Below are 16,744 nucleotides of genomic sequence, written 5' to 3'. Positions count from 1 at the left end.
ACCAAGGCCACGCCGCCCACCTGGGTTGTGCGGAAAGCATTAAGCGGGATAAGGGACCTGGGGCTCAGTACCGTGCGCAGCACAAAGGGACCGCGGAGTTCGCCCTAGCCGGTGTGGCTCAGTGGATAGAGCGTCAGCCTGCAGACGGAAAGGTCCCAGGTTCGAGTCTGGTCAGGGCACATGCCCGGGTTGCGGGCTCAATCCCCAGTAGGGGGCGTACAGGAGGCAGCCGATCAGTGATTCTCTTCATTGATGTTTTCTCTCTCTCCCTTCCTCTCTGAAATCAATAAAGAAATATATTTAAATAAAACAAACAAACAAAAACCACAAAGTAACCGCCGAGTTCAGTGGCCCCGGGACCAGTGAAGGGCCGGCGGGGAGCTGGATTTCCGCGGCAGCCGGGCCAGTCCCACCCTCACCCCCCACCTCCGCCTGCACCCCACCCTCCACCCCCCACCTCCGCCTGCACCCCACCCCCCGCGCCCGGACGCAGAGGCTCGGCCGGCTGACCCCGCAGCCCCGGGAGTGGCCCGCCGCCTGCGCCCACCCACCTGCGGGCCGCTCCTCCGGGTCCGCGGGGGCCACCGTGCAGCCTCCCTGGGCACCGTCTCTCCGGGCCGGCGGCGGCGCGGGGTCCGGGCCGGGACACCAGCCGCTCCGGAAGCCTCGGCGGGACTGCGGTGCGGGGAGGGGCGGCGCTGCGGGAGGCGGCCCTCGGGGGGAGGGCCGCGCGGGCTGAGCCTGGCGGGCGGAAGGGGGCGCCCCCCGCGCCCCGCGTTCCCCGCCCTCCGGGTCTCACTCGAGGCTCGGGACCCGCGGAAGGTGCTCACGGTCTGCCCTCGGGCCTCCTGCCCCAGCCGCGGGGCTGCTGCGGGCGGCGGGGCGCCCAGGCTGTCGGGCGCTCGGATCCGGGCCAGCTTCCTCCCAGCCCCCCTCGGCCCCGGCCCGGCCCGCCCCCAGTTCACACCCCTCGGCCCCGGCCCCCCGCGCCAGCCGCGCAACCTCGGCCGCTTCCTCCGGCGTCCCCGTTACTGCGCCCGGAGGAGCGCAGAGGAGCGGGGCTCCGCGATCCGGCTCTGCTCCCCACGCGGAGGAGGTTGCCACGGGCAACGGGACGGCGCCCCGCATCCCGCCCGCAGCGCTGCCCCCAAAGCCTGGGGAGAACCCGGCAGGGCGGGGAGGAGCGGGGGCAGGAGACCCTCCACCCCGGCCCGCCTATACTTGTTTGTGGATTGTCTGTCTCTTTAAAAGCAGGGAGGTTTTTATCTCTTCGTGTTGCTTATTGTTTACAAGTTGTTGTTGTTTTTTTAAATCCTCACCCGAGGGTATTTTTCCATTGATTTCGAGGGAGAGTGGGAGAGAGGGAAAGAGAGAGAGAAACATTGATGTGAGAGAAACACATTGATTGGTTGCCTCCTGCCAGGGCCCGACAGGGGAGGAGCCTGCAACCGAGGTCCGTGCCCTTGACCCAGATCGAACCCGGACCCATCGATCCGCAGGCCAACGCTCTATCCACTGAGCCAAACCGGCTGGGGCTATTTACAAGTTTTTGATTAAAATTAGAGACTTAGACTATTATTTTGAGAATAGCTGTATGTGAGCACCCTCTAGTGGCCACATTGAAGAATGTTAGGAAATCCAAACAAGTCTTTCAGAGCTCAATTTACTCATTCAAGTCCTGCATATTTGACAGCTGTGCCATTCCTTATTCATTTGACTTTTGTGTTTTCTGAAGCAGTAAATTAACTTGTGTTATGGTCCGCAGAAACACTAGTGCCTAACCAGGAAACTTGGCACTCTCTGAACCTGGCAAAATGGTAGCCACCTAAAATAATAATTACTGTGTTATTAGCACCTTAATAGTAATTCAGAAATATATGTAATTGTTGACATAGGATAGCCATGGTAAATGTCATGTAAATGATGACTTTCAAAAACATGCATAAGGAGGACAAATAGCATAAAATAGCAGAGACAAAAATGTTAAATATGTGTAGTGATTCCTTTGCAACTTCCTTTGAATCCATATTTCAAAATAAAAATTTGAAAAATATCACTGGTCATGAGAAATGGAAATGGATCCAAACTCTCCAGCTAAAAGAATAAGAGTGTCAATTTAGAATTTTTAAAAATGAAAAAAGAAAATACAGTTTACAGGGAACATATCTCAAACACACAGAATGGTTGGAAGTAAAGGAGTATAAAAAGATAAATTAGGCAAATACAAACTCAAGGAAAGCAAGTATTGCTCTGCTCATTTAGGGGAAAACAACTTTAAGATAAAGCATTACTACTGATAAAGAGGACTACAACTTAATGATAAAAAAATTAAATTCACCCAGAATCTTGTATAACTTTAAAAACAAAGCCCTATGCCGAAACCGGTTTGGCTCAATGGACAGAGTGTCGGCCTGCGGACTGAAGGGTCCCAGGTTTGATTCCGGTCAAGGGCATGTACATTGGTTGCGGGCACATCCCCAGTAGGGGGTGTGCAGGAGGCAGCTGGTTGATGTTTCTCTCTCATCGATGTTTCTAGCTCTCTATCCCTCTCCCTTCCTCTCTGTAAAAAATCAATAAAATATATTTAAAAAAAAACAAAAAACAAAGCCCTAAAACATGTAAAGAAAAACTTGACAGAACTACAAGGAGAAATGGACAAATCCACCATTAAAGTGGCTATGATTTTATATGGCAGACAGTATGTTATAGACAACCATATTTCTGCTGGTATAATTTCTCCTACTTTCTATGATGAAATTCCATATACCTACATTTCATAGTGCACTACAAAAATTATGGTGAGTTCCTGGTGCTCCATTATTGGGGAAAAATTGTACTAGAAATTGAAGCATGTTAGTTCCCTAATTATTCAACAAACACTTATTGAACAACTATTATGTTTAAGGTATCATGTTGGAAGAGTCCATTGTTGTACATATGTAGTCAGCCATTTAATAACCACGCATAAACTGGAGTTTCATAGAGATTTGTAGAGAAAACTGCCCTGAAGTCTCTCTCTCCCTAGTCACTCTCAGTTAAGTGTGAGTGTCCTACTTTTATTTATTGATTGAGAGAGAGAGAGGGAGAAATTGATTTTTGTTCCATTTACTTATGCACTCATTGATTGATTCTTGTATGGGCCCTGACCGGAGATGGAATCCGAAATCTTGGTGTATCCAGATGATGCGCTAACCCACTGAGCTACTTGGCCAGGACTGTGTTTCCTCCTTAAAGAAATGTCCCTGCCCTAACCAGTTTGGCTCAGTGGATAGCGCATCGGCCTGCGGACTCAAGGGTCCCAGGTTCGATTCCGGTCGAGGGCATGTACCTTGGTTGTGGGCACATCCCCAGTAGGGGGTATGCAGGAGGCAGCTGATCTGTGTTTCTCTCTCATCAATGTTTCTAACTCTCTATCCCTCTCCCTTCCTCTCTGTAAAAAAATAAATAAAATATATATTAAAAAAAAAAAAGAAATGTCCTTGATGGAACAAACAATAGTAAGAGTTTCCAAAATTATGATGTCTTTAGTATATTATCTTTTTTTTTTTTTAATCCTCACCCGAGGGTATTTTTTCCATTGATTTTTAAAGAGAATGGAAGGGAGAGGGAGAGACAGAGAGAAACACCGATGTGAGAGAGACACATTGATTGGTTGCCTCCTGCATGCCTCCAACCAGGGCCGGGAGCCTGCAACCGAGGTATGTGCCCTTGACTGGAATCGAACCCAGGACCCTTCACTCTGCAGGCTGACACTCTATCCACTGAGCCAAACAGGCCAAAGCAGCATATTCTCTTTTAAAATTAAGAAAATACTATAGCAAGAATGAATATTGACAAACTCTGCTGTACAAAGCAACTTAGTTTCAATTAAGAGACTCCCTCTGCCTAGTGGTGGAAACGATTAGTGTCCCCTTGTCTCTCTGCTGTTTTCCAGTGGAATTTCAGGAATTTCTAAGCTCCAGGAATTTCTATGGTACTAAGGATGGGGACGGAGGGCCACGGGGTCTGGATAGTCCTTTATCCATGCTGCCGGGTCCTTATTCCTTTCTGATCTTCAGTCGTGGCCCCGTCAAGGTCACTCCTGACACCTGCCTCATTCCCAGCCATGAGGCTCTCCAGGTCTGGCTTCCTCTCAGCTAACTCTGGTGACCTTGAAACAAGGAATTATTCTGCCGCCCAGCGAGAGGCCCATGGGGCGCTGCAGGGTCCTTCACGCTAGCAGGCTGGCCGGCGGGGCCTGGGGGTTGCTCTCCTGCTCATTTTCACGCATGGATGAACTCTGAGGCTGCCTCTGACCTTTGTCCTAGGACAACGCCCGGCCCTTTCTCCCTGCTTCTTGCTGCCTCTCTGGCAATCTTCCTTCCCCTCCAGATTTGGGAAAACTTGATGTAATCATTGAAAGGGCAGGTGGGCAGGACACGCTGCTGCCCCGCAGGTATTCTACCCAATCTACAGTTTATATCTGAATTCTTTCCCTCCCTCTGGAAATTCTAATGCCACCAATAGACGACTTTCTCTGCTTTCGGATGTTTTCTTTTTCAGAGGCAATGACGTAGAATGTCCAGCTGACCAAATGAGGAAAGGGTCCTGGGGTAAAAGAAGCATGATTAAAAAAACACACAAAACCCTCATTCATTAAAGTTGCTAATTATTGTTCTTTAACAATACGGACGAGCAAAAATGGCCCCTCTAGTAACCTTCACTAGACATTGATTTTAGTAATAACAGGAATAAAGCAAGTGTTTAAAAAAAATGATTGGTAGGGTGTGTGCAACACTGAATACTAGCGAAGCCAGCTCAGAATGTACTTTGAAAATCAATCAAGTTCACTCCAGGTGAGTAATGGCTGTATTCACAGAGAACACAAGCCAGGGAAACCAGAAGGGGAAAGGTGGATGGTTATGGTCGGAAGGCGTTACTTATACACACATAAAAATAAGCTTAATTGTGCCATAAGATACTGAGATGCTGTTGGAGTTCTGGACAAAGTGAGGAGGGGATGGGAAGGTGAGAGAAGTTGGGGATCTCTATGTAGGAATGGGGGAGGGGCCTGCCTGTGTGGGATGGGGGCGGGAGTGTGCTGTCCCTGTGGGAGAGTCCCCAGGCTCTCTGCCTCCAGCAACCACTGCGTCAATTCTCCAGGGATGAGGGTCTTCAGGGAGAGGTCCCTCTGATCATCTTTTTTTTTCTTCTTCTTTTTCTTTAATGACTCAGAGGTTCCGCTGCCCCCAGAAGTCACCTACTTTAAACGCTGATGCCTAAAATCCCTCTCATGCCACTTTTTGGGTCATACAACGTGAAAAATGCAAGTTCTGACAGGTAACACGTCGAAAGTCATGCGCCTAGAAGTGTAATAAGAGCCCTACTTGGACTCAGGCCACACCGAGCGGGAACAGCCTTGTAGGCAGCACAAGTGTGCGGGTACCTGCCCTGCCAGGTCCTCCAGGGCTGCAGTCTTGCCTTCCTGACTTTGCATCACGAGAACCTCAGAGAGTGTCCGTGTCCAGAGAAGGCATTCAAAATGAATGTTGAAAGATGAAAAGGAAAAGAATGAATGAGTGAATGAATGAATGATGTCCATTATTCAGATAGTTTCTATTTTGATGGGGAAGAGTAGGAGGAAAGTGGAGTTCCCAAGAAAGCTGATCACTAAAGGGTAAGAAGTTTCTATAAACTCACACACTTTGCAGTTACACGATTTTGCTTGGCATCAGCTAAATGGGAGCTTGTGGTTGGAGCATTTTGCAGGAGTACTTTTGATTTCTGCAGATATGTATGGTGTGTGTGTGTGTGTGTGTGTGTGTGTGTGCCCACTTTAATAAGGTCACTATAGAGGCACTTTATTTTAAAGAAGGCATTGCTCTAATTAATTAAGCTACCCTGAGGAATAACGGTGGAGAAATATTGCATTTATTTTTTGTCTTTTCTTTTTCTTTTTTTTTTTTAAATATTTTTTTATTTTTTGTCTTTTCAAAGCAATACAGAATGAGTCTATTCATCACCTTTGATTGAAATCCAGCAATTCATATGTGATCCTACATGATCAAAACATAATTTTTTTCAGGATTCTTTCCTCTCTGCTAAGCTGAAATTCACCGTGTGAACAAATAGTAATGGTGTGTGCAAGTTCCTACAGGTTTTAGATATTCACCAACACACGGGCATTATGTAGTCACCACCATCAGCAAATCCTTAAGTGCTTTTTCTTTCTTTGCCCTTGACTCATTAGCAGCTCCCATTCTCTATTCCCAGTTCAGTAAAATAGATTAATTCTTTACAAGCTTCCACTAAAAGTCCAAAGGCTAGCTCAGTACCATCGCTCATTTGTGCACAGCCCGGTCCCCGCCTCCCCCAGGCTCCAGGAGACCAAGCTACATCTGAAAGCAGTTTTCTCTCTCATCTCCTAGCGGCCTGTCCATTCTCTCCTTGGCAGAAAGCCACCGAGCACTGGGACTGGCGGGCGGACACATGTTCTGCTGAGCACCATTCTCTCGCTGCCTGTGTAAGTGATACCTGGATCTTATGATCACAGGCAGCTCATGCTCCCGGGGGCATGCAAGGTCTCCCTTTTCTGAGAAAGTCAATGGAGGGAGAGGTCAGCGTATGAATCTCCACGGGTAACCTCTTGTCAAGGAGTCTAGCTACAGCTCCTCCGACATGGCAGGGTCATTGGACAGAAGCCAAGGAGAAATATGATACCTCTCATTTGGAAAATATGAAAAATTAGCAACATTAAAACAAAGATGATACTTCCTGAATTAAACATTAACATCCCAGATTAAATATTAACTTAGTATTTAATTTAATTTAAATGTCTGTTCAAGTCTTCTGGTGATGTTTAAATAATTGAACAAATTGACAGTGAAAATAAATCCAGGCATTTAAGCAGAGAAAACTTTTCATGTTTGAAGTGGTTGTACTATCACATATAAATTGTTATTTTTTTAAGTTCAGTAATCAAATAAGTCATAGTAAGATGATTTCATAAATTAAAGCTATTATAAGAAATTAATACATGAAATTAATACTAGAATTAGTAATATAAGACAAATAATGAAGAAAAGAAACTATCTACTTAAGAATTAGTGTTGGGATACCCAAGAATGGTATGCAGAAAAAATGAAATTAGGTCATACCTTTTTATAATATATAACGTAGTGTTCGATTTAAAAAAAAAAATAACGACCACCCTAAAGAATGTGGGTTCAATTCCTGGTCAGGGCACATGCCCAGAGCGAGTACAGGAGGCAATTGATTGACCCTTCTCTCTCAAATCGATGCCCCTCTCTCTCTCTCTCTCTCTCTCTCTCTCTCTCTCTCTCTCTCTCTTTCCTCTCTCTAAAATTAGTAAGCATGTAAGGATTAGTAAGGATTTATTTTAATCCTTGGGTGAGGATTAAAATAAATAAATAAATAAATAACTACCAAGAGAATTGGAATAGACTACCCAGTAGGGCAAATAGACAAATCTATCTACAAAAGGGATACATTCCCACCGAAACATGAAGTATACCATCACATTATGGATCTGTTCATATTTAAATAAATAACACATATGTAATAAAATAAATATCAAAAGAAAGCAAAATGAAAAATACTCCACGTGTATTTATTGGCCCCGATATATGAAACACGGTTGTCAACATGAAGAAGTACTCTGCTTTCCTGCCCTAAGTGGTCAAGGAACATTACAAACTTGTGTAGAAGGAAAACCCTGACAAATTAAATCGAATCATACGAACATGTATCGTTTCACAGCAATCGAAGAGGCACAAATGAGAACTCGTAAAACACAAATAACTAAAAGGTTATTTTTTTTCAAGCCAGCGTTGGAGGGGAATCTGCGGGAAACAGGAGCCCCATTACATGGCCGGTGGCTCCACACTTCTGCAGAGCAACTGCTCAATCCGCACTCCAAACACACACACACAAGACTTTTTAAATGTCCCATCTAGCCTTTCCATTTTGGGGATACATGAGAAGAAAAAAACGGAAGGGAGAAAGTAAAATTTGTGCAGAAGTTTTATATACCAGCACTATTTTTCATTATACACCTAAGAAACATCTCTAATGTACAGTTAGCAGGAAAATGAATGAGGCAACTACTCTATGTTAACAGGATGGAATAACAGTACACACTCTTACAATAAGAAACGACTAATATGTGGATCGTGTTGCTCCGTGGAAATCTATATGGGAAGCTGTGGGTAAATAAAGTTAAACAAGTGACAAATAGGTCACCTGCTGAATGTAAGGTTCTTTTTTTTTTCTTCTTAAATATATTTTTATTGATGTCAGAGAGGAAGGGAGAGGGAGAGGAAGACAGAAACATCAATGATGAGCATCATTGATCGGCTGCCTCCTACACAGCCCCTACTGGGAATCAAGCCCGAAACCCGGGCATGTGCCCTTGACCAGAATCAAACCCTAGACTCTTCAGTCCACAGGCTGACGCTCTATCCACTGAGCCAAATCGGCTAGGGCTGAATGTAAGGTTCTTGAGGACTGAGATATCTCATTTTGAATTCATAGGGCCAAACTTCGTTCCTGGAACTCAGTAGCTCAAGTGTTTGTTGAATGAATGCATAGAGGGCTTTTCTGCTTATCCCGAGTTCTTGACCTTCTGCCTGCTGTGACCTTGGTACATTTGCACTTGGTTAGCGTTCATACAGCTCACCTGCATTTCCAAACTCTAGCCTGCCCCAACCTCAGATAAATGCATCTCCTTTGCAGTCCTGGCGCCCAACCAGTGACCTCTGCTCCACTGAAGTGTCCAGACCCCGGGTGACACACAGCTGCAGCTCAGTCGACACCCAACCTGATGCCTGCATTCATCAGCAAGCTCGTGAAAAAAAACACACACAAAAAAAAACGAATAAACTTGTCAATGTACAAAAGAACAGGAACACCCATGGGGAAAGAATTGAACAGGGTAAAGACTTCAGAGTTAAAAACGAATTGCAATCACCCTAGGGGAAGGAACAGCTGTATTTGCAAACCTGTGTGATTATATGAATTGCCTGAAAAACATTAAGGATCAATGCTCACAGGAATATATTTGAGGTGGTGGTGGTGGGGGGTGCTAATTGCAATCAGTTTCCTAGGACTAGATAGCATACGTCTTCCCAAGCCCAGGTGCCTGTTAAAAGGAGGCCAAGTATGGCCAAGGATTCGACCTTCTCTTCATGTCCTGGTCACCCAGCTACTCTGGTGGGAAGCGGCCAGCTGCCTGAGGCCGTTCTGCCCAGAATATGTGCTGAGATTCCTTTGAGAGCAGAGTGTCCTGTGGGGTCCCTGTTCTTAGTGTCATCGGGCTGTTAGGGGTCACAGGCTGACCTAAGAGAAAGGCAACACACACACACACACACACACACACACACACACACACACACACACAGTTGAAATAACTCTTCACCTAGCAGCCCCCCTGCGCGAGGTCTTTCCTGGTGCCGCGAGTGCCAGGCACAGGAATATTGGAAAGCAGAATGAATGGTGGAACCGCTGAATGGGGAGAAGAGGGGGCTCAGCAGGTTGCCAGACTGTATTGGGTAATCACTGCATCGAGTGACGTTGGTATTTATTTTGGAGGATCTTCGATATTTGTGAGAGCACACGGCTCCGAAGAGGCCCAGATCCAGGCAGCGAGGGACACCATTCGGGGAAGAAGGAAAAATGAGCCTGAAACGCCCTGGCCCGGAGCGGCCCGTGCAGGCCCGAGGTTAAAGAAAGCCCGGCTGCAGGCATCCGTCCCGAGCCGGCCCCAGCCTCAGCCGCCCGGTGCTATAAATACAGCGGCCCCCGTGCTGCAGAGACACGGTGTTCCCTGCGGTGGCCGGGACAGATAACGTGATTGTGCCCTTTAAACGTCCCAGGCTGAAGGCACAGCCCCCAGCCCACCCCTGCCTCCCGGAACCGCCTTCGCCCCCTTTGCCCTCTGCAGAAGAGGGGGGCGGCCAGGGGGTGTCCAAGCACCTGCCCAGCCAATGCGCACTGTGTGCACGGCCTCGGGGTCCCTCCTCCTCTCGCGAGAGGCCGGGCGGGGGATATAAGGAGGGATGCGGGGCGAGGCAGGCGGCCCCTTCGCGACGCGCAGGGACGGAGACGGGGTGGCTGTGCCTGGCCCGGCGGAGGCGAGAGCAAGAGCGCGGCTCCCAGAGGCTGTGTGCGCCCGGCTGGCATCATGAGTGAGCAGGCTCTGAGCTTCCTGAAGGACTTCCTGGCTGGTGGCATCGCCGCTGCCGTCTCCAAGACCGCGGTCGCCCCGATCGAGAGGGTCAAACTGCTGCTGCAGGTGGGGACGGAGCGGGCGCGGGCCGGGGCGCGGGCGGGGGCGCAGCGAGCCGGGCGGCGGGCAGGGCGCGCGGGACGCGCTGGGCGCAGCGGCGAGGGGAGCGGGCGGCGGGCGGCGGGCGGGCGGCGGGCGGCGGGCGGGCTGCAGCAGCCCTGCGCTAGGCCACAGGCCCTGCGCCCGGCCTGCCAAGGGGAAGGTGCCCCCTGCGCAGACCGGTCGGGCGTCAGTGGCAGATTCCTGGTGTCGGGTGGCGCGCAGCGGCCCGGTGTCTATATATGGAAACCCACCCGGAGTGGGTTCCAGCCAGCCAGATCCTGCGCCCGGGCCAGCCCTGGCACGCACTCAGGCCTCTTAGGTCGGACTCACCTTTTGATTTTCAATGTCTCCTTGCTTGCACCTTTTCACCTGCACCCACCTTTTACAATAAAAACCTTAAAGTAATTATTCCGGAGGAACAAGCTTACTGTGTACCCCATGCACTAGGCTAGAGGATGACATATATGTTTCATTCATCTTTATGTAACCCCTGCAGGGCAGCTATTGTCTCCTCCAGCTTCACATGTGAAGAAGCAGGTTTTGAGAGATTTAAGCCGTTTTTGGAATAAACTCAGATGGCCGTCCTTACTCATCCTTTCCCCAAATCTTTTCCACTTCAGCCTAGTCCCTGAATGGCATACCATCGTCATCATCACTGTCATCATCACCACCCTCCCATCTGTCCTCTTTTCCTCACGTGTCCAAAAAGACATGGGCCTGTCAGTGAGGAGTTGGGCCTCTTCCATTCGGGAGTCAAAATGATCCATAACAAGAACCCCGACACGTTGCTCACAACAGCAATGGACCCCTCAACAACTGGTTACTTGGATAATAATGTGCCTGACAATTTCCAGGCTCTGTCTAGTAACTAGTGGGTTTATTCTCTTTCTGTTAGAACAGCTACTACTCAGAGATCCTGGTCTCCAGGGAGACTGGATTGCCACTGAGGAACCCTCACCTCCTGCTCATCATGTCTGTAAAGAGCACAGGTGCCCTTTGGGGTGGGGGGTCTCTCATCATTTCTATGTCCCAGTAAGTCCCTAGCACAATTCTGGCACCTAGGAAAATTCAGCACATAAACGACTCCTCACACAATTCAGTCATCTTTTCCATCTATTTGGGGCAGAGCATTTTCTCTCAAAAGCCCTGATAATTGAGGCAAAATTGGATTTTGGGGCTTGTGAGCCAAGGAGATACCATTCATTTACCCCATATGTTTGATTTCCCCATACGTTTTTTTTAATTAAAAAGCAAATCAAGGACGTGCAAATGTTCTTTTTCTCTTGCCCTTTTCTCCTTCTCCCTCTGTCCTGCTCCTCCTAACACCCAACTCCTCCCCCGGGCCCGCCTCCCCGCAGGTCCAGCATGCCAGCAAACAGATCAGCGCTGAGCAACAGTACAAAGGGATCATGGATTGCGTGGTGAGAATCCCCAAGGAGCAGGGCTTTCTCTCCTTCTGGAGAGGTAACCTGGCCAACGTGATCCGTTACTTCCCCACCCAAGCTCTCAACTTCGCCTTCAAGGACAAGTACAAGCAGATCTTCTTGGGGGGCGTGGACCGGCATAAGCAGTTCTGGCGCTACTTTGCCGGTAACCTGGCTTCCGGTGGGGCAGCTGGGGCCACCTCCCTCTGCTTTGTCTACCCGCTGGACTTCGCCAGGACCAGGTTGGCTGCTGACGTGGGCAAAGGTAGCGCCCAGCGTGAGTTCAGTGGTCTGGGCGACTGTCTCACCAAGATCTTCAAGTCCGATGGCCTTGGGGGTCTCTACCAGGGTTTCAGCGTCTCTGTCCAGGGCATCATCATCTACAGAGCTGCCTACTTTGGAGTCTATGATACTGCCAAGGGTGAGAGAAGGGCTTGGGGGGGCAGGGGGTGTGGCCTGGGTTGGGTGAGGGGTGCAGCCTGGGGAGGAGGGTGCAGACAGGACCCCGAGGGATCCGTAACTCACCAAGGGCTTTATGTGCATTAACCCTGTTTTTTCCCTAGTCTCTGGGCTAAAACGAGGCTTCGGAATGAGGCGGTGGTGAAGTGAGGCCATAGAGCTAGAGGATTCTCCTTGTCCTCTGCCGAAACGAGCTCTGGCCTGGAGTTACTGAGAGGAAGGGCAGCCCAGCCCCCTCTTCCCGTGGCTCTGTCCCTTACTGAGTGTAACCTGGACCCCTTCGGCATGTCCTGTAGGCCGGGCAGGACTCCGGCTTGCCTAGGTCCAGCCAGGGTAGCCAGGTTCTGCCGGAAGCGGGGGGGGCCTGGGGCTGGAGGTTCCGTAGCCTCTTCCCATCCCCACCTGCTTTCTGCGGGGCTGCTGAGAGGAATCCCTTCATCGCCATTTGGCGTTTGGCTCTGCCCGCAGGGATGCTGCCTGACCCCAAGAACGTGCACATTTTCGTCAGCTGGATGATCGCCCAGTCCGTGACGGCGGTGGCGGGGCTGGTGTCCTACCCCTTCGACACTGTCCGCCGTAGGATGATGATGCAGTCTGGCCGGAAGGGGGGTAAGCCTGGCACCTACTGATCTAAAGCAGGGTTTTCCTGCCCGAGAACACTATTTGGTACTGTTTTCAGTCTTCACTATTCCAATTGTTAAAATCATGTGATAAGAATTTACGAAAGAAAGCTGCTCAACTATTTCTCTAGAGAACTTTGTTATCATATAGATAAGAACATACAAAATAGGATATTTAGAGGTGGACTTAACTAGGTATCTAGCATGATAGAGGCCTTAGGCCCTTTTTCTTAGAGCAGCGATTTTCAACCCGTGTGCCACAATAATTTTTTAAATATATTTTTTATTGTTGGTAGTATTACAGGTATCTCCCCCCCGCCCCCTTACTCCCCTCCTTCCAGTCCCTACCCACCCCGCCAGGTCTTCACTACCCTATTGTCCATGTCCATGGGCAATGCATATAAGTACATAAATTCTTTGGTTTATCTCCTCTCATCCCAACCCCACATCGAGGTATGTCAGTCTGTTCCATGCCTCCATGCTTCTGGTCTTATTTTGTTGGTCAATTCATTTTGTTTATCCGCAAGAATTTTTAAAACATGCAAAAGCTGATTATTTAGTCAGGGACACTAACCTCTTTTCCCTTAGATAGTCAAATAAAAAAAATGACAACAGCCAACACAATAGCTATCCAGAGTGAATGAATCAATTTTGTCAGATTGGCAAAATACCTATTTTTGGTATGACGAAAGTGTTAGTAATTTATGTGTGCCATGAGATGAAAAAGGTGGAAAATTGCAGCCTTAGGGCCTGGGTGCAGAAACAAGGGGGGAGAATTGAAGTAATTAGCTGGTTTATTTAACAATGATTCTTCTCTTTCCTCGTTAGGACAGGCAGGGAAGGGTGCCTTAGGTGGACGAGGGATAGATAGAAAAAGTCCTAGCTCCCCTAGGTTGAAATCTATGAAATTGCCATTTTTAACATAAAAAAGTCATGGTAGTTTCATTTGGTTCAACCTAATAGTTGTGGCTCTTTTAACTGTGTTACCTTGGACTAGTGTATCCTGAGACTAGGCCTTATTTTTCTCGTCCATAAAAGGGGCACTGCCCAGTTTAACACTTCTGTTCCACGCTGCTTCCGTTTTACAGTGTGATGGTCTGTGAGTTAGCTGGTTAATTGCCACAGTTCTCGAATTAAAGGAGCAGGAATGACAAGAGAGCCTAGCAGTTATGCAGGAAAGGGATGTCTAGTTGAACACAGTGTGGAGCTGGGGGTTGGAGCTCCAGCGACTTACTTGTGACACTGTGTGCAGAGGTCTCTCAGGGGAAAAGTCTCTTTCCTCCCGAATTACGGAGCCCTTACCAGCATTTGTTTCCACAGCTGACATTATGTACACGGGGACACTGGACTGCTGGAGGAAGATTGCCAAAGACGAGGGAGGCAAGGCTTTCTTCAAAGGTGCCTGGTCCAATGTATTGAGAGGCATGGGCGGTGCCTTTGTGTTGGTGTTGTATGATGAGATCAAAAAGATTGTCTAATGTTATTAAAGCAAATTCACTGCTTCCAGACCTGTTTGTGTGGTTTAATAGACTCTTCCTAGGGGAAGTAAAAAGAAAGATCTGGGATAAAACCAGACTGGAAGGAATACCTCAGGAAAAATAATGGCTTCACCGAGTGTTCATTAAACCACGAATGTATTTTGTATTTATTTTACATGGAAATTCCCACAGAAAATATAAAATAACATGTCATACTTGTATAATTAACTGAGGAACTGATAATAACTGAATGTGAAACCAATAAAGACCACTTAATGCACCTTCTCTATTGAATTCTTATTAACTGCCAAATGGATTAAAAAATAAGACCATAAAAAATAAAATCATAAATGCCTATTTTCTAGCATCGCTCACTTATAAATCAGTGGCCCAGCTTTTAAATGCCAAATATTATACTATTTACATGTACATACCTACAATGCTTAGAGTTCTGGCTTCCAAACATGAACCGGTGATGCACTCTGACCTCACACCACGTCGCCATAGGCTCCAAAGCGGTGACACCGATCAGGGCTTCCACAATCTGACCTTATTTTATGCACACTCAGGTCAGGAATTCTGAGGTTCCACCAAGAGCTTCAGAACATAGTTTCAAGAGTTTTGCACGAAGAGGAAGTGCTTTGTATCAGTGCCATTAGAGAACTGTGAGGCAGAATATTATAAGCGGGCACTGTTCAGTGCACAGCAGTTAGCATGCTAGTGTTTAATGATTAGGTTCTGCGGGAGATACAGGAAGACTGGAACCCATCCTGGAAGAAGCCGGAACGGGGGCAGGAGCGAGGAAATGGCGTTGTTACGTAATGTAATGTTTAATAGAGTGAATCTTGGTTGGGCGGAAGGGGGGAGCTGAAATGTGGGAGGAGTAGAAGGTGGGCCTTGAAGAACATAACTAGATTTAGATACATGGCTCCAGAAAGCATCTGCCTGCGGCATTAGATGCGTGGGTACAGAGCATTTCTGCTAGCACTTCTCTGTAACTATTTAGCAAGACCTAGCAGAAAAAGTCAGTTTTGGATTTGACTCATAAATCTGTGAGCAAGAGGAAAAGGAACTACAATTTCAAGTGCGAGAGGAGGCACTTTGGTCCAGAAGACAGTTCTAGCTCTAGCTTGTTGGGTGACTGGGAGAAACAAGCTCCTGGATTCTAGGCAAAGCCTGAGGGGCGGGCACATGCCTTTTATTTCCCGATAGATGCTTTGAGGGGTGTGGTGCCTCTGTGCTTTCTTTTCCTTATCTTTCTTCCCAAGCTCTTACCCTTACTCAGTCCTGATCCCCAATAAGAAATTGGCTGCCTTGTTCGATGCTTTAGCACATCTAAGGTCACATCTATCCTAATCTAGTAGGTATCTCTTAGGGAAAATGGGGCTGCTTCATTTGATGGCTGCCCAAATCCAGGTTCAAGATTAATACACTCATTTCACTATGAAGATCTGAGAATTACCTTTTTAAAAAAGTGTATTTATGGTTTATAAAAGATTTCCATATTGGCAGACCAGGTGATGCAAACCATGCACCCTCTCACTACTAGAAAAGGGCCTCAACTATCTATACTAATAAAAGGGTAATATGTTAATTAGGCCAGGTGGACTGGCCATCTTCCGGACGTCCGACTTCCTTCCGGACAAAGCCATGGTGGTGGGGGCCGAGGAAGAGAGGGCAGTTGGGGGCGAGATCAGGCCAGCAGGGGAGGGCAGTTAGGGGTGATCAGGCAGGCAGAGGTAGTTGGGGGCAATTAGGCAGGCAGGCAGGCAGGCAGAGGGGTTAGGGGTGATCAGGCAGGCAGGCAGGCAGAGGGGTTAGGGGCAATCAGACAGAGGCAGTTAGGAGCGATCAGGCAGGCAGGCAGGTGAGCATTAGGAGCCAGCAGTCCCAGATTGCGAGAGTTGGACATCCCTCAAGGGGTTCCCGATTGGAGAGGGTGCAGGCTGAGCTGAATTTCGTGCACCGGGCCACTAGTTTAAAAATCTGCATGAAGGCACTAAGGAGCTAACAAGGCATGGAAAATTATGGGGCCAACATTTTGGAAGGAGACAATGCAGAGAAGTAAGTCTGACATGTTTCCTCACTGGATACTTTTCCCCACTTGGAGCCTGCAAATCATCAAAAATTCAGCTGAAATGTTGAGGGACTGGAGAGTTTGGAAGCCTCCTAGGGAGAAAGGGACAAGAACGAATCCTTGCCAAGGAAGGGGAGCCCTGATAAACTTGTTTTGGGTTAGGACCCCAAAGGGTGATACCCTAGCAGTAAGAGTAAACTGGGACTAGTTTGGCCTTACAGTCAATCTATAACAGTGTGCCCAATATAGCATTGTAACAATTTTACAAAACAAATTTGATAATGTGGCTTAAAGAAATGATTGATCAAGAACAGAATTTTAAGCAAACTCTGAAAACTCTATAATGAATACCCTCCTTC

The 16,744-nt window shown here is 47.9% G+C and overlaps 1 protein-coding gene across 1 annotated transcript; it reads left to right on the top strand.

Annotated features, from left to right (window-relative positions):
* Window positions 1-10,054: 10,054 nt before the first annotated feature.
* SLC25A4 (solute carrier family 25 member 4) lies at window positions 10,055-14,588 on the top strand. Its single transcript, XM_054720136.1, has 4 exons — window positions 10,055-10,291; window positions 11,686-12,172; window positions 12,679-12,819; window positions 14,151-14,588. The coding sequence occupies exons 1-4, from the start codon at window positions 10,181-10,183 to the stop codon at window positions 14,306-14,308; spliced, it is 897 nt and encodes a 298-aa protein (XP_054576111.1). The 5' UTR covers window positions 10,055-10,180; the 3' UTR covers window positions 14,309-14,588.
* The last annotated feature ends 2,156 nt before the right edge of the window (window positions 14,589-16,744 follow it).

Source organism: Eptesicus fuscus, chromosome 8 (assembly GCF_027574615.1).
Source record: "Eptesicus fuscus isolate TK198812 chromosome 8, DD_ASM_mEF_20220401, whole genome shotgun sequence".
Lineage (NCBI taxonomy): Eukaryota > Metazoa > Chordata > Mammalia > Chiroptera > Vespertilionidae > Eptesicus > Eptesicus fuscus.
Note: the sequence above shows the minus strand (reverse complement) of the source record. Positions and strands in the feature narration are given on the sequence as shown.